Source organism: Suhomyces tanzawaensis (assembly GCF_001661415.1).
Source record: "Suhomyces tanzawaensis NRRL Y-17324 unplaced genomic scaffold CANTAscaffold_1, whole genome shotgun sequence".
Classification (NCBI taxonomy): Eukaryota; Fungi; Ascomycota; class Pichiomycetes; order Serinales; family Debaryomycetaceae; genus Suhomyces; species Suhomyces tanzawaensis.
The window spans coordinates 1071900-1088295 of record NW_017963636.1 but is presented as its reverse complement, the minus strand read 5'-3'; the positions used below and the strand labels follow the sequence as shown (position 1 = coordinate 1088295).

Below are 16396 nucleotides of genomic sequence, written 5' to 3'. Positions count from 1 at the left end.
TGGGCGGACGTCTCTAGTGTTGAGGAATCACACTGGCCCTCGCAGAGGAATTGAGTGGTCATTGTAGAAAATGGGTGGAATTCGACACTAGGCCCTGAAATGGAATTCTAGCGTCTGCAGTAATGAGTGGCTCTAGTCTTTGTGAAATCAATCATTGGTGTTCAGGTGTTAGGCGAAGACTAGTCAGACAGTAAAGAGTGGACTAGTAGTTTCTGGTGACAATGTCTACCCACTTAATTACATAGATATTGCTGCTTCAATTGAATTACTTAGTTATTTCCGGAGTATCTGGCATATTGGTAAGGAAAACTTCAATTGAATTACATAGCTATTTCTGGAGTATGGGTTCCCATGTAATTTTAGATATTCCTGAAGCACCAGTAGTGCTGATGTCTGCCCATATAATCATAGCTCTTCCAATATCTGGAATAGTGGAGATGCCCATCCCATATAGTCTTCCTGGGAATTTCCATTCCATAGCCCAATCACCTAGGAGTTGACATCTCCCCAATCCCATCCTAGTCAGCACCCTTACCTCGCTCTGATCTACACATATTAGCAAAAGTCTCTATTCTTTCTAGCAATTCTACACTAGTTTAGCAATCAAACCAGTTAACTACTCTAGCGTCATTGTTCATGAAGAGTTCGTGCTCGAAAATCCGAATCTCTTCTTCAGGCGATGTAGACTTGACAAATGGAGATCTATCACGTTCAAGCGAAGACTTGGATCCTCCGTCACCCTTGGTGCTGGTGTCCAAGTTCAAGTTATCAAGCACAAGACTAATGTCAGTGTCCAACGCCCAATCGTCTTCATCATCTAGATCACACCACGAAACAGAGGACTTGATCGAGGACTCCACCAAGGATGGAAGTTTCATGCTTGGCTGAGTGCTCTGAGAGGACACCTCCTGTTTCTTGGGAGAAGCAATTGGGATGTTGGAAGAAGCATTGTTGTACTCGACCAATTCATACTCCTCGTCATCGAACTCGTCTTCGTCCTCCACGGACGAGGGCTTGGTATCGATGGAGAAGAATTTTAAGTCATCATGATCCATATCAAACACATCATGATTATGAGGAATAAGAACTCCACTGTCAATTTGCAGCTGCACGTTCTCTTCGTCAAAGTCGTCGTCAACAGTCAAGCCGTGTACCCACTTAGTGTTCAATTCCAGGAGAAACTGGGCAATGTCTCTAGAGTGGGCCTTGGCTGAGAAGTTGTTAGCGTCGTCCTCGTCACTTCCAACCTTCAAAATGTTCATGAAAATGTCGAAGCAGTTGGAGTTCATCGAGGGGTAAATGTCGTACAAGATGTATGGGTTGTTGAACAACACAAAGTTCTTGAAGTTGTAGTCGGACAGGACCGGCTTGGTGTTGGAAGGTTCTTTGAATGGGGACGTGCCGAACACCGCGGTCAACATGGTGATACCGTACGACCAGTAGTCTGCAAACGTGCAGTCGTACTTGCCGTCAGCAGACTTGTCCTTGAGGAGACACTCTGGGGCCATGTACTTCTCGGTGCCGACGTGGAACTCGTCGCAGTACCTGGAGGTGGTGGCCAAGCCCCAGTCGCAGAGCTTGAAGTTGAACTGGTCATCGATCAAGATGTTTTCAGGCTTCAAGTCGCGGTGGTACACCGAGTTGTCGTGGGCAAACTGGATGGCGTTGTTCATCTGGTTGGCCAACTTCAAGATCTCGCTGATCGACAACGACCTCTCGTGGATCAAGTCGTACAAGTCGCCGTTGGAGCAGTACTCGAGCACCAACACGATGAAGTCTTCGGTTTCGAACGAGCTGAGGAGTTTGCAGATGTTGGCGTTGTCGTACTTAGACCCAGCCAGTTGCAGGTTGAGGGTGCGAAGAATGGCGATTTCCAGGTGGGCAATTTCCAGGAGCGTTTTCTCGCCAGGAAGTCGTTTGGCAGGCAGCACTTTGGAGATGGCCTTGATGCTAACGTGGGTATTGGAGACGGTGTCGACGGCAAGCGACACCTTGCCGAAGGCGCCGTTCTGGATGTTGCGCACGAAGCGGTACCGTCCGTTGAGGAGGAGCAGGTGCGATTCGTAGGCAGCGTATTCGTGGGAAGTCATGAGAATGCAATCGTGGGGGAGTCGTTATGTACAAATGGGAAATCAAGCGGATGGAGCCGTTAGTGGATCAGTAGGAAAGTGCGGAGGGAACAGTCAACATAAAGGTGCAATCTAGAGCCAACCTGACAAGATAGCGGGGGAAAATCGAGACCAGAGACCAGCTGTTGGGATGATACGACCAGACGCTATACAACGCGGGTTCAGGGGACGCTAATATATACCGCAGGCACTAACACCGACAAACTTGCTAAGGGTTCTATGGCAGAAACGAGCGATAAGGGATGGCTTTATATGGAACGTGCTGGAAGTGCGAAGAAAGGGGTAGAAGGTGAGTCGTGTGCGCATACCCCGGTCGCATTCCGCGATAGGAAAAGAGGTCTGGCCATGTTGGGCCCCCGCCCAACAGGGTAATAGCGACACGTGACGTACCGGACCAACATTGCCACAGTGGCAGCAACGACCAACAGTGCCAACAGGAAGCCACAATGTAGAGGACAAAGGTGGTTGAGAGGCTGTAGATACGACGGAAAGCTGGAAGAAAAAAGAAGGAAGAAGGAAGAAGGAACACGGAAGACGAAAGACGTAAGAAGGAAGACGGAAGAAGGTAGAAGGAAAGATGATAACGCCAAAGACATAACACTGAAGACTTCAAGCACTAAAGACTCCAAAGCACGAAAGACTAGGCAAGCCCATTCGAGCCGTTAACTCCATTAATTCCAGGCAATTCTGAGTGCCATCCCCACAAAGGAACCTACTTGGCGCATTGACAAGCCACTTTGAGAAACCTGCAGGTGTCATATTTTGGATCATTCTATGGCCTAAAACGGCGCCAATCGCAGCACCCAGAAACCGGTAACCAATTGACCTATTGTTGGCCCAACAGAGGAATGAGCGATCTAGAGTCACGCTGTTCCTATTTCTTCTAGATTGCAGTCTCGCCCTACTGGAGTGCCACGGGTCAGGAAGGAAAGTTGGGCCACTATCCGTCTCAACGTACATGTTATTGTCATTCACTACTAATATTTCTTATAATGTTGCCTAGTATTCACAGCTAATGTTTAATTCTGCAATTCTAATTGACATCGCCTGGTGCTGTTCGCAATTTACAATACTTCCTGGAACCTAAATTGGTTTTGTATTGTTCCCATTAAAGTTTAGTAGAGTATGTCGCTCGACAATAAATTCAACTGCACCAAAAATGCCAAGTTGAAAGCAAGCACCAGTCTAAGGATGGTGACACTGAGGAGCGGAAAGCATTTGATGGAGTCACTGCAAGTGAATCTGGAGTTTTGAGCTAATTTACTTGTAATGAACGATTCTTCCCATACACTTCAAATGAACAACGCTTCCTTCAACATTAAAATAATTGTTCCCATTAACTTCTAATGTTCAATACTTCCATTGATAGCAAAGATCCGTATTTGTTCCTATTCACTTGAAATGTACAATACTATCTACAACCTAAAATGATTTTATTGGCTCTGACTAGTCCAGTGCATATTCATTAATCTCCGCCATTTATTAATGATTTTATTGCCTCTTGCTAGCCCCTGTCTATGCCCCTCACTCCTCAGTTGACAGGTATATGCTTCATGGAACGAGCCCAGCCAAAAGCAATTATGTTCTAGTTGACTGACGAGCCAGACATGATGGTTGGCTTTTAGGAGCGGTGGTGAGGATTTTACAATGGTCCAACTGCTGATCAGCAGATAACAACAAAATCACGGACATCGCCGAATTGGCTGATTAGCGGTATACAATACTGGTCGCTTTGTTGGCTGATTAGCGCTAATACTACACAATGTCATGACGTTGCATCTAATCTCCAGGCTCCGGGCCTGGGTTGAAGTTTGTGTTTAATTTTGCATCAACTTCAGCTTAACGCATTTGAGACTAGATCTTTTCATCCAGCTTATTCCACTAATTGAGCCTACACAACCACTAAGGGCCGTTTACATCATATCAACTGACCTCAGGGGTCACATACTATTAACATTATTATTAATCAAATAGGGAGCTGGGCCACAATCACAGCTACTTCAACAAAGCATCGATCTTTGGGGCAATAGAAGAAGGCTTGGTCAACGAGGAGAATCTCTCCACCACCTTACCGTTCTGGTCAATCAAGAACTTCTCGAAGTTCCACTTGATTCTGTTCATGCCCAAGAGACCGGACTTTTGCGACTTCAAGAACTTGTAGACGGGGTCTTCGTTGGAACCGTTGACTTCGATCTTGCTCAACACGGGGAAGGTGACTCCGTAGTTCAATGAGCAGAAAGAGGCGATTTCATCGGCAGTTCCTGGCTCCTGGCCACCGAACTGGTTGCATGGGAATCCCAAGATTTGCACGTTCTTGCCCTCGTACTTCTTGTTCAACTCCTCCAACTCCTTGTATTGCGAGGTGAATCCACACTTGGAAGCGACGTTGATGATCACCACAACCTTCCCCTTGAGGTCGGCAAATGGGTAGTCGTTGCCCTTGGCATCTTTGGGTGTCAATTCGTAGAAAGTAGACATTTTGGTGATGACCATCGGTGTGAATCGCCTTCCTTTTATATCCCTGGTCCCTGTGCAGGACACCCATATCGGGATCTCGCCATGTGGTGATCATCATGTGGAGATCCGGGGCTGCACCACCTGCTGCCAGCCTACCCCTCCGATCCCTAGACGACCGTCCCCTGGCCGTTAAGTCGCCAATCTTTCATTGCCGTTGCCGGCATTCTCCCTTCTACTTCTACTCCCTGCCCGTATCTCATCTTGTACTGGCATCTCCTCCATCTCTTCCATCTCGTCCACCTCGTCCCTCTCGTCCACCCCTCACCTTTTCTCCATTCACCACACGGCACAGCCGTGGCCACGATTACAAATCCCTGGTCTAGACGGCAGTATCCGAGTGCACATATGTCATCTCATCGGCAATATGTACGAGTCGCATATAGCCGAAATAGACCGACTGGGGTCCCCGAGGCTAGCGAAGGCCGAGGTTATGTACACAGCCAGGTCGAAGATTCCGGCTACAGGTCAAACTACACTGCCAAGGTCCGTCTTGGCTGTGTATTAGTCAGTGAAGTGGCGGTTGACTGGTCTAGTTCTGAGTAATTAGCTGCGAATCTGGCGGGAGGCTGGCTCTACCGAGGATGGCGATCGCAGCTGATATTGGCATTGTCATAGTTCTGGGCAATGGAGTGTGTAGGGGGGTAGTTATTTGCCGCTGTACTATTGGTGTTCTTCCGGTTTTAGGTTCTTCTGGATCCATTACCTTGATCTGTGGAAGTTCATCGATGTTGAAACATTTTTCGCAGTTGCCTTTCTTTGACTGGTAGTGCTACTGAAGCTGTTGTGTTCGGTATTACAAAGACTAAGCCTGTCTCCTGTTTTATCGTCTTCGTGGTCTTCAATTTGAAGTATTCTCTTTATTTGGTGATGAGAAGTATAGTATATTCTGACTAAATAGTAATTCTTCCCTATCTTCAATTCGAGCCTAGAAATGCCAGTCACGCCCATTTGGGACGAACATGGGTCCTCTCCCAGTTTTGGGGCTAATTTCTGCTCATTTGAATCTATTATGGGATAATGACCCATCTCCTGCTTTACTCTCTGCAATAATGAATGTCATGAATAATTTACCAATTTTTGACATTTTTTCAGAATTATTGTCAAGATGACAATTTTTTATCAAGCATAACTGGCAACCTTCACGATGGAAGAACATCATTTCTGCAAGAAAAGTTAAGCTCCACAAGATATCCACACTATTGCTGGAAGTTTAATAACCCTCGAAGTATTATCGATGCAAGAAGTTGCGAAAAACAGAGTTCTGCTAGTATGAACATGGTGATATTTCCTGTAAATCCTTCTCTAACACACCAGACTACTCTTCATGACGTCGAGGTCATTGGGATTTATTCAATAGCACCTTGCAGCTATCGATAATCAATTTTATTGGGTAGATATTCATGTAGAGTAGTTTTTTCGTGGTTGGCTGCAATGCTTTCACAAGCATTAGTCACAGCTCGAACTCGGATCTATTTACAGGAACTGTTCTCTATGTAAAGTGCACCACATGGTACACTTGCTTACCTACCCTTACCAACATCAACTTTCCGTCAAGCAAATGGTTGTCTTTATCGAACAAAACCACATCCTCTGGGTCCTCGAATTGGTCTCTTTCTAAACCCAAGTAGATACCACCCGATTTGATTAAGTTCTTGGTTTCTCTCTTGGATTTGCCTATGATTTGGGACAAAAGTGTGCTCATTTTCAAGTCGTCTGTGTTGAAGTCTTCAAACTTCAAATTGACCAAGATTCCCGATCTTTTGAAATTTTGAAGCAACCTATCCGCGGAAAGCTCATCGTTGAAAGGTTGGTCTGGGGTGGGAAATAAGAAGCCGGTAATGTATGCCATTTCCTCGCCTACGCCATTTCCATGGATCAAGTCCACCACCTCTCTAGCCAAGATTCTTTGAGCCAATCTAAGGCCAGGGTCAGATTCGTGCTTCGATACCACACCTTCAATCTCGCTTAATGGCAACAATGTGAATACTTTCAATAGTCTGGCCACCATCTCGTCCGGGGTGTTGATGAAGTACTGGTACATTTGATAGGGGCTGGTGAGCTGGGTGTCGATGAAAACAGCGTTTCCTGCACTCTTACCAAATTTTTCACCGGTTGGAGTAGTTAACAAGGGAACTGTCATACCATAGGTGGACTCTTCTTTGACCTTGAAATGTTTCTGCAACCTGGAGATCAAATCAGTGCCAGCGGTAATGTTTCCCCACTGGTCGTTTCCGCCGATTTGCATGTTGACTCCGTGGTGCTTGTACAAGTGCCAGAAGTCGTACGCCTGGAGGATCTGGTAGGTGAACTCGTTGAATCCCAAGCCGTGCTGAGACTTCAACCTAGACTGGATGGAGTCTCTTCCCAACATGGACGAGACTCTGATGAACCTGCCGTAATTGGCCAAAAAGTCTAACATCTTTATGGATTCCCACCAGCTGGCGTTGTTGGCGGTGGAGATGTGGCCATCGGGGTTGACGGGGTAGTTACGCGACTTTGCGTACTCCACACCACCGTTGAGAAACGCCACCATCTGGTTCTGGATCTTTTGCACGTTATCGAGCCTTTGCTTGTCCTCAAGTTGGGATCTTTCGGTGGTTCTGCCGCTGGGGTCGCCCACGGCACCCGTTGCGCCTCCCACGAGGCCCACCACGTCGTGGCCCCGCAAGTGGAAGTGTAGCAATACCATCAATGGCAACAAGTTGCCCAAATGCAACGAGGTGGCGGTGGGGTCTGCTCCACAGTACAACTTGAACTTTTTGCCGCTGGTGTTCAGACTGAGCTCGAACAACTCGTCGTTGGTGATGGACTCCACCAAGTAGCGTGACTGCAAATAGCCCACTAATGGCGCCTCGATGTCAGCAGCGTGATGGTCGGGGTTGGTGATGGCGTGGACTGGAGGGATGATGGTGACGGTACTGGTGGAGGTGAACCGCACGCAGCGCCACGACGTGCGCATGGCGTTGAACATTGTGGGATGGTGGAGGAGGTGGAGCTGAGGAAGCAGCCTGGTATCAATAGCCTGGATCGCCTCTGGGATGGATAGCCTGGATCGCTTCTGGTGGATCAATCACTTATCCGTACAGTGGTAATTACTGCAGATATTTGAAGTTGTTTCGCGCCAGACAGGCGTGATTTTCTGGCGAGTAAATTTTGTTACTGGTACTGATCCAACAGACAATTCACCATGGCAGATTCGCTTGCGCCCTCCAATGCCGCAAACATGGCCAACGACTCCACCAGCGCTGGGAGTGCCGCCGGCGCCAAAAAACGGAAGAGAAAGAGGAACAACAACTCGAACAAGCCTGCCATAGCCAGCGATGAGCATCGCCCTTCAGAAGACAAGCAGGAGAAGATCCGCAGCAACAAGAAGATTAGATTCGATGAGGCAGAAGAACAGGCAGTGGAACCAGCTGCTCCAGCTCCTTCTGTCAAGCACGAACAACCAGTCGAAAAAACGGAACCTCCAGTGGTGCAAGCGCCAAAGCACACCCAGCCAAGCCCAGCCAAGCCCTCCACCGTACAAGACTCCCCCACGGCGTCCAAGAAGAGCGAGACGAACAAAAACCCATTCAAGAGATCGTCAGCTACTGCCAAAACGGTCACCTTTGACAGCGACGACGAGGACTACAATACCAACTCCTTCCACACTAAGGTGGTTGACCGGACCCAGCTCGCCAGCAGAGCCCGCGAGCTTCTTGCTATAAGACAGCAGTTGCCTATCTACCACCACAAAGACAAGATTATCGACTACGTTACCCGCAACCAGGTCACGGTGGTTATTGGTGAAACCGGTTCTGGTAAATCCACCCAGATACCCCAGTTCTTGATGCCGTTGAACAGGAAACAAATAGCCGTGACCCAGCCTCGTAGAGTTGCTGCTGCATCGTTGGCAGCCAGAGTCAGTGAAGAGTTCGGGTGCCAGATCGGACACGAGGTCGGTTATCAGGTGAGATTCTCCAACGTCACCCATCCTCACAAAACCAAGCTCAAGTACTTGACCGATGGTATGTTACTCAGAGAGTTGATGATCGACGGAAAATTGTCCAAATACTCTACCATCATTCTAGACGAAGCGCACGAAAGAACGGTCTTGACAGATTTGATCATGGGTTTCTTGAAACAATTATTGGTCTCCAAACAGCGTACCGATCTCAAAGTGATTGTTATGTCTGCCACGTTGAACGCCGAATTATTCAGTAAGTTCTTCAACGACGCCCCAATTTTGTTTGTCGAAGGAAAGATGTATCCCGTTGGCTCATTCTATTTGACCGATTCCAACGAGGATATTGTTGATACTATGATCAGAACGGTTATACAGGTCAACCGTTCTGAGCAGGAGGGTGATGTGTTATGCTTCTTACCGGGTCAAGAAGAAATTGATAACTGTGTGCAAGTCCTCACTCAATTGGCTCCACACCTTCCTAAGGACTCGCCCATCATTGTGCCTTTGCCATTATATGCTCAGTTGTCCCCAAACCAACAAGCCAAGATTTTCGAGAAATTACCAGCCAGAAGAAGAAAGGTGATTTTGGCTACGAACATTGCAGAAACATCCATCACGGTTTCTGGTGTGAAGTACGTGATAGACTCAGGGTTGCGTAAGGTCAAGGTGTGGAAGCACCAGTTGGGCTTATCCACTTTGTTAACCACTCCCATCTCCAAGGCATCTGCCAAGCAAAGAGCTGGTAGAGCTGGTAGAGAAAGTGCCGGTAAGGTGTTTAGACTTTATCTGGAGAAAACCTTCGACCAATTCCCCAAGCAACAAGAATCAGAAATTATCAGAAATGATATCATCTTGCCCATTTTAACCTTGAAAAAGCTCCAGGTCGATGATCTTTTGAACTGGTCCTGGTTGGAGCACCCAGGTCAGGAGGCCATCTTGAGTGCTCTCAACACTCTTTATTCATTAGGAGCCTTGAATGATTCAGGCAAGATCACCTCTTTGGGTTATAAGATGGCCGTGTTGCCTTTGCCTCCACAATTGTCTGTGGTGTTGATCACGGCCATGGAATTTGGGGTGTTAAACCCTGTGATTGATATAGTGGCATGTCTCTCGGTTGACAACTTACTTCTTAACGTCGGTGGTAGCAACGGGGAAGTCAGAGATGAGGTCAACTACAAGAGAAGACAATTCTGCCCACTTGGGTGCAAATTTGGAGATTTAATCGCATTAAAGGAATACTTCAATTATTTCATGGAAACAAACTCAGCAGAAACCAAAGCATGGTGCAAGGAGCTTTTCTTTAGTTACAAAGGGTTCAAAAATGTCATGAAGGTAAGACACCAGTTGCGTGACTACATGATTGCCACTGTCAAGCAGGATGATAGCATGAAGCAACATGAAAGAGATGGATTGCTCAGAAAAGTGAAATTACAGTTGGATGACGAAGAGCAGGGTGAAATGGATATTCCAAAAGTCTTGAAGTCCTTTTTGAAGGGCTACATCACCAATACTGCCATAGGAATGCCCGATAGATCCTACAGAACTTTCAACACCGGGCAGTTGATAAGCATTCATCCGTCTTCGAACCTCTTTGGGAAGGTAAACCTCGATTGTGTCATGTACCTAGAGTATGTTTTCACAGCCAAGGGTTATGGAAGAAATTGCTCAGCTATGGAATTGGGGTGGTTACAAGAAATCGCTCCTCATATTTTAGGTGCATCAAAGATCAGCATCGCCAACTCATGAACGCTCGAGCCGTTACTGTTAATTAATAGAGACTGGATAGAAGTATCTTAAACTGTATAATAAATAGACATCGCATGGAGGACATAATCGTAACAAGTAACGGCATGTAAATGCATTTTCAGTGGACCGGGATACCCTAAAAACTGAACGAAGCATGTGTCAAACTGCTTCTTCTGGACTAATTTCCAATCTTTTCATCCTAAGTCTTCACCTACAAGACCTCTTGAACGCTCTTGATCACTTTGTCAAAAATTGCCTTGCTTCCAGCAATCACTCCCTTACTGTTCAAATATCTACCGTTTCCGAAATTCAATTCTTCGCCATGAATATCTCCAACCTGGCCGCCGCTTTCATAGATCAAGATGTTACCTGCCGCATGGTCCCAGATTTTCTCCCTGTAGGTGTCGCTGATAGGCAACCTGAGGTAAACGTCGGCCTGGCCCTTTGCTAGAATACAGTACTTCACTTGTGAGTCCAAGTTGATTGTCTGCTTTGCGACCGTCTGGTCGTTGAAACCCAATAAGGCTTTGATTCTGGACTGGGTGGAGTGGGAAGAGTGTCCTTTTTCGACACCTTCTGCCACCTTTAACTGATCCACGTCGGTGTTCTGGTTCATTTGAATACGCTGCTGGCTGGACAAGGGAACAAATCCAGGAGTGAACAATTCGGAGTAAAAGGATCCAACCCCCTTAACGGCGGAGTACAAGCCTCCTACGGTTCCGGAGGTCTCGTCGTTGGACACGATGGTTTCGGGCAAGTTGGGGCATCCAATCACCCCCAAGACCACCTTGCCGTCTTCGATCAACGCCAAGCACACGGCAAACTGGTCGCCACGAAGGAACCCCTTGGTGCCATCAATGGGGTCCAAAGCCCAGAACCGGCCCTTGGCGCCTCCCTGGGAGTTGCCCAAGTCAATGCTGGTGTAGATCGTCTGCAAGTCTTTGAGGACGCCGATTTTTGAGCTGGCAGCGTCACCCTCCTGCTGGACGTCCTTGATGATCTCCAAGATCTTTTTGCTCAAACGGGAGGCCTCAGCAGAGTCTTCCTTGAGAGAGTCTGAGTCTTCCTCACCCACGATCTCGTCGTTGGGGAAGTTGAGCTTGATGGCGTGGTTGATAATGGCTTGCGCAGCATAGTCACCCACGGTGACTGGCGACTTGTCGTCCTTGGTCTGGGTGCCGTCGTTTTGGGTGGAGGCAATGGAGTCACTCAATTTCTTGGTGAGGACAGAGGCTCGTTTGACAGCCAAAGTGGCGATTTCGAGTTCACGGGAGTACGGATGGGCCATTGGGCGGATTCGGGAGACTAGTGCCAAAAGTGAGTGGAAACGAGGAATGTTGAACACGATGGCTAGCACAATAAGGACAATTGGTAGGCCTAAACGGATCCTCATGATGATAACGCACGTGAGCTAGCGAGTTGCAGGGACGCTAGCGGTTTGCGGCAATGAGCTGGCGTAGTGGACGGGGGAATGGTGAGTCTGGCAGGGCGGGTCTGGCACGGTGAAGACTGGCGTGGTATGATGAGCGTGGTGGTGTTTGTGGGCCTGGAGGAGTTTTGCTACTGATCTGGCGTTGCGCGACGAGCACATCGGTACCACGAGTGGCCGTTAGCGACTCAAATAGCGACGCACTGGCACTAGTGACACTATTTCCTCGCTACTCCATCACTACTGCGCACTTCTCTCGCTATTTTCTCGCTATTTTCTCGCTACTCACTCCACCATCCCTCCCTATATACTACTCCCTCCGCTCACCAAAGCACCCCACGAATGCCAACGCTCTTCCTCCCATGAACAAAGAGCTCTACGCCCTCGCGGTGCTCAACGCCTTCTGCCTAGTGGTGCAGCTCCTCCCCGTCATCTCGGTGCCCATCACCTCGGCCTCCAGCCGCTTCTACTTGTCACAGTACCAGTCCTACAGCTTTGGCGTGTTTGGCATCTGTGACCTTCAGACCTCAGTATGCTCCCACGCCAAAATCGGCTACCCTCCCGTCAACAGCACGTTCTACGAGTTGGCCAGCGAGCAGGTGCCTGATGTTGGAGGCATTGCCCTTCCTTCCAACGCCACATACGCTATCTCCAAACTTCTCGTGGTGCATGTCATCGCGTTTGGGTTCCTGGCCCTCTTGCTCTTGGTGGTGTTGTTTCTCATATCGCTCGAGTACGTGGACGAGTTGGACAAGAGCTACTTCTTCAAGATGGTGGGCAAGCCCAATATCAAGAACGAGCCAGTCGAAGAGGAGTTCTTGCCCAAGGACCCTACCCCGAAGAAGAAGACCCGCGACATCACCGTGTACATCAACGTGATGTTGTCGTTCTCGTTGCTCTCGTTCATCTGCACTCTCTTGGGCTTGCTCGCAGACATCTTACTCTTCATCCCCAACCTCAGCTACGTGGGCTGGCTCCAGCTCTTTCCCGTCACCGTGCTCACGTTGATCTCAGCCATGCTTTGCTTCGTCAAACGGACCCTCTACTCAAGACGGTACCTCGAGCTCGAGCACAAGTACGAAAACGACGACATGAGACTCCGCAAAAACATCTTGGAGAGACGATGGAGCGACGACGCCAGCGATGATGGCTTCTATGTCTACACCAACGGCTTCTACAGCGCCCATAACGGTGAGGGAACTGTGGGCCCTGCTGGTAGAGCCAACAGCTTGCATAGTGGCTGGATCCACCACACCTACCGAAATGAAAGTGCAGAGGAGATTTCCATCAATTCGTTGAGATCCGAGGCCATCGAATTGGAACCTTTGACCCGGGAGGACGGCGAATCTCCTCCCCGTCCTGCTGGGGGATCATAGTATATGCAAGAATGTTCTGAAAATGGTATTAAGAAGATACTGGATGATTTCCTCAAGAAGGTCTGGTTTCCTTAAGATTTTACTCGCATTTACGAAGAAGACCTGAATGGTATGTCACTGCTTCAAAGCTACCATCTGGCCCTGATTACGCATGGCTCGCTGCCTGGTTCAACCAATACGAACTCTATACTGTTCCTTGTCCGCTAGCTGACTATATACACTAATTTAATGACTTTAACGACTCGACATTACTTTCCTTGAAATACGCCTTCCTGAGCATGCCTAATGCCTTCTCTCCAAATTTGACATTCTCGTCCACCAACAATCTCACCATTTGCGTCAACTGTATATCCTTCTCCAACCCAGTCAATCCTTTTTGAACTTCAACAGTCTTTGCAAGTATCTCGTAGTGGAACTCCTTCACCAATTCACCACTCTTTACTCTCACCAACCGCAATAACTGGTCCAATTCTGTGCGGTCAGTAACTACTCCAAGGAGCACCTTGAAAATTGTGGGAGTCAATCTGGCATGAAAGAATGCTGGTTTGAGTATGTTGAGCTCAGTGACAAATTCACCGTAGCTAAGAGTATCCTTACGGTTCTCTAACTGACTCACGTAGGCATCAAGGGTGTCTTGCGAAGGACACAATTTTTGTTCTTGTATCAAGGTACCTAATATGACCTTTGATTGTTCTGTGTTTCCGTGTTTGCTTAACAAGTATGCTAAGTTATCCAATTGGTCGGGGCTCAACGATGACAAGATGGGTGGGAAGAGACCCACAGCATTGGTATAAAGAGACATCATTAAAGGTCCTTGGGAAGTGGTGCTGTTACTGGACCGTGCTCTGTCGATGAATGCCTTGAGGATCTCAGAGCATCCTTGTAAGGAACAGTTCTCCAACTTGGCTTCGATGTAGCTCAACAATACAGACAATTCTTCTTGCTTGACGTGCTTGATAAGGAACACAGAAGCAGTCTCGAAACTGGGGGCTCCATTTCCACGAACTTCGAAGTATTCCATAGCCCCAGAAGCCACAGTGGCGCCTAAAGACTTGTAAAACTGCTCGAGATCATCTATGTTGAAGGATTCATGGTACTTCTGGCTGATCTGGTCCATGTTAGAAGACAAGTTCAAGTCATCGTTCTTGGCAGTGATATCAGAGAGCTGGATGATCTGTCCATTGAAGATATCTACCCAGTTCTTAGCCATATTGCTATAGTACAAACTGATGCCTTGGCTACTTTCTCCCTTTATGACAAATTTATGGTTGGAACCACCAAACAACGTGGCGTTACGTGACAATGCAGACACCAAATAATCGTTGAACTCGAACTTGGTCACAACGTCGGCCACATCCTCTGGATTTTTCATATCATGATGGTATTTGATGGCTGATTCGATAATCGGCTTGGAGGGTATGGCGGCGTCATTTTGCTCTGGCGTGAGTTTTTCATTTTCAAAAACGTATTTCTCGTTATTGGGCACAAACAGGAAGGCTGGCTTGGAATACCAGCGACACAAGCCTGGTGGAATGTGTCTTGGGAGCTTCATCATGGAGTATATGGTTGAAATGAAAAATTGATGTTCCAGCACGTGAACAAATATGGAGCGAAATGAAGTTGGACTCAAGATAAAGAAATGACTAGGCACACGAAATAAGCGAAGGAAGTTATACTAGAGGTTCGCCCCAAAAGTTGACGTTGTAAACACCAAGTAATATGACTTTGCTGAAGAGTAAAAATTTTAGATAAATAGTTTAAAAAACAATGGACGAGTCCGGAGTCGAACCGGAGACCTTTCGCATGCTAAGCGAACGCGCTACCAACTACGCCACACGCCCGTTGAAGAAGTGGTCCCTAGCAGGATCGAACTGCTGATCTCGGCGTTATTAGCACCGCGCCTTAACCAACTGGGCCAAGGGACCTTTTACTTGAGAGCTTTGTTTGGGACTAAGACTGTTCATCTTTTCATCACTGCATGCAGGATTTCAATACAGGATCTGTAGTATATAATCGTAATCTCACACTATCTAGGTTGGTTTGTTTAGGGGAAAAAAGGGAATGCTAACAGTATATAACTGTTTACTCATCTTTTCCTGGGATTTAGAAATCCTTAGCAGGACCAACTGTAGGGTCGAGTAGAGGGAATGTGTTGTCTCCTTTGTCTGAGTTGGAACGGATGTGGCCCAGATTTAAGTAAGAAGACACTCTTCAGATTTGCCAATTTATTCCACCGATGCTTTGAAGTCAAAGTAAATCAGTAACTACCAAAATAAAGTTTGTAGCCACTGTTTTGTTGTTACTTCACGTATGTTTCAAATATGTTTTAAAGACTCTTTATATTCTACAAATCTGCTCCAATTTTTCGTTAATGCTTTTATTACTACTTTTTATTCAATTAACTATAGCCATAAAGCTACTCGATTCTTCAGTGGCTTCCGTGTGTGTCCAAAAATCACTTCAGCCGATTCTACCTGCTTGTTTATCTCAAGGAATAGAGTCATTGGATCCTAATTTACGCAAGATCCTGGCAATAAAGCTCGCCCTATGTGAGTTTCAGAACGCAGGAATCTTGTACCCATCAGCATGCAACCATCTTGACGAAGAACTAGAGTTGTGTATTGAAAATTTGGAGAAGTCACCCCAGTACTGGACCACATTCAGTGGCTATTATCGAGAAATACAGACAATTTGTTACGAGGAATCCCTACCTTATCAAAAAGATCACGTAATTTCTCTTTTCAACAACATCACTGAACTTTATAGCCAACTCTATGAGAATCTTAAAAGTTCAGATACCTTTAGTAAGAATTCATATGAAAACATTCAGAACCAGTTTTCAGACCTCCAGCACCAGATTCGAGACTTGTTTGACGAGCAATCATCACAGCAAGCCAGAGCCTCGGATGAACTTTCTAAATACAGTGAAAATGTGAAAGAGGTATTAGATTTTACTACAGATTCGCTCAAGAAGTCTGCTCTGGACTATCAGCTCTCTTTTGGGGATCTCAATCTCGATTTGGTATATGCACTGAATCAAGTACACAGAATCACCGATGCAATCGATAAAATAGATTATAAGGAAAGAATGGAGCTCCTACAAAATCAGGTAGAGAATTGGTCTGAAGAAGCAGAATATGCCCTAAGTGGGATACTAGAAAAAATGAATAGTATAGACTTTTTGAGCCTAGAAGAGTCTAGTGCCGAAGTGGCAAGACTGTTGTTAGTTTCCAAGAATTTGGCATCAGAGGTG

General features: G+C 47.0%; 8 protein-coding genes and 2 non-coding genes across 10 annotated transcripts; 3 read left to right on the top strand and 7 right to left on the bottom strand.

Moving 5' to 3' along the window:
- Window positions 1-806: 806 nt before the first annotated feature.
- CANTADRAFT_30487 (serine/threonine protein kinase) lies at window positions 807-2078 on the bottom strand (the record flags this gene model as incomplete). The annotated part of the gene is made up of 1 exon (XM_020208354.1): window positions 807-2078. A coding segment is annotated over one exon (1272 nt), but the record flags the coding sequence as incomplete, so codon positions are not given.
- Window positions 2079-4124: 2046 nt separating this feature from the next.
- On the bottom strand, window positions 4125-4607 carry CANTADRAFT_87755 (glutathione peroxidase; the record flags this gene model as incomplete). Its single annotated transcript, XM_020211376.1, has 1 exon — window positions 4125-4607. One exon carries the CDS (start codon window positions 4605-4607, stop codon window positions 4125-4127), a length of 483 nt encoding a protein of 160 aa, XP_020066912.1.
- Window positions 4608-6135: 1528 nt separating this feature from the next.
- Window positions 6136-7605, bottom strand: CANTADRAFT_46124 (tyrosine--tRNA ligase; the record flags this gene model as incomplete). The annotated part of the gene is made up of 1 exon (XM_020209295.1): window positions 6136-7605. One exon carries the CDS (start codon window positions 7603-7605, stop codon window positions 6136-6138), a length of 1470 nt encoding a protein of 489 aa, XP_020066911.1.
- Window positions 7606-8475: 870 nt separating this feature from the next.
- Window positions 8476-10338, top strand: CANTADRAFT_87753 (RNA helicase; the record flags this gene model as incomplete). Its single annotated transcript, XM_020211375.1, has 1 exon — window positions 8476-10338. The coding sequence occupies one exon, from the start codon at window positions 8476-8478 to the stop codon at window positions 10336-10338; it is 1863 nt and encodes a 620-aa protein (XP_020066910.1).
- Window positions 10339-10549: 211 nt separating this feature from the next.
- Window positions 10550-11626, bottom strand: CANTADRAFT_3858 (3(2),5-bisphosphate nucleotidase HAL2; the record flags this gene model as incomplete). Its single annotated transcript, XM_020208763.1, has 1 exon — window positions 10550-11626. One exon carries the CDS (start codon window positions 11624-11626, stop codon window positions 10550-10552), a length of 1077 nt encoding a protein of 358 aa, XP_020066909.1.
- Window positions 11627-12129: 503 nt separating this feature from the next.
- RIM9 (Rim9p) lies at window positions 12130-13143 on the top strand (the record flags this gene model as incomplete). Its single annotated transcript, XM_020208762.1, has 1 exon — window positions 12130-13143. The coding sequence occupies one exon, from the start codon at window positions 12130-12132 to the stop codon at window positions 13141-13143; it is 1014 nt and encodes a 337-aa protein (XP_020066908.1).
- Window positions 13144-13302: 159 nt separating this feature from the next.
- CANTADRAFT_24586 (uncharacterized protein) lies at window positions 13303-14802 on the bottom strand. Its single transcript, XM_020207159.1, has one exon. It carries the CDS (start codon window positions 14693-14695, stop codon window positions 13364-13366), a length of 1332 nt encoding a protein of 443 aa, XP_020066907.1. The 5' UTR covers window positions 14696-14802; the 3' UTR covers window positions 13303-13363.
- A 109-nt stretch (window positions 14803-14911) lies between these two features.
- CANTADRAFT_t9 lies at window positions 14912-14984 on the bottom strand. Its single transcript has one exon. It is a non-coding gene; the product is annotated as a tRNA-Ala (tRNA).
- Window positions 14985-14994: 10 nt separating this feature from the next.
- CANTADRAFT_t8 lies at window positions 14995-15068 on the bottom strand. The gene has a single exon. It is a non-coding gene; the product is annotated as a tRNA-Ile (tRNA).
- A 446-nt stretch (window positions 15069-15514) lies between these two features.
- On the top strand, window positions 15515-15898 carry KAR5 (Kar5p; the record flags this gene model as incomplete). Its single annotated transcript, XM_020209089.1, has 1 exon — window positions 15515-15898. A coding segment is annotated over one exon (384 nt), but the record flags the coding sequence as incomplete, so codon positions are not given.
- Between the last annotated feature and the right edge of the window lie 498 nt (window positions 15899-16396).

Coding starts and splice junctions, on each gene's coding strand:
- CANTADRAFT_24586 (XM_020207159.1), bottom strand. CDS start 14,695: ATGAAGCTCCCAAGACACATTCCACCAGGCTTGTGTCGCTGGTATTCC.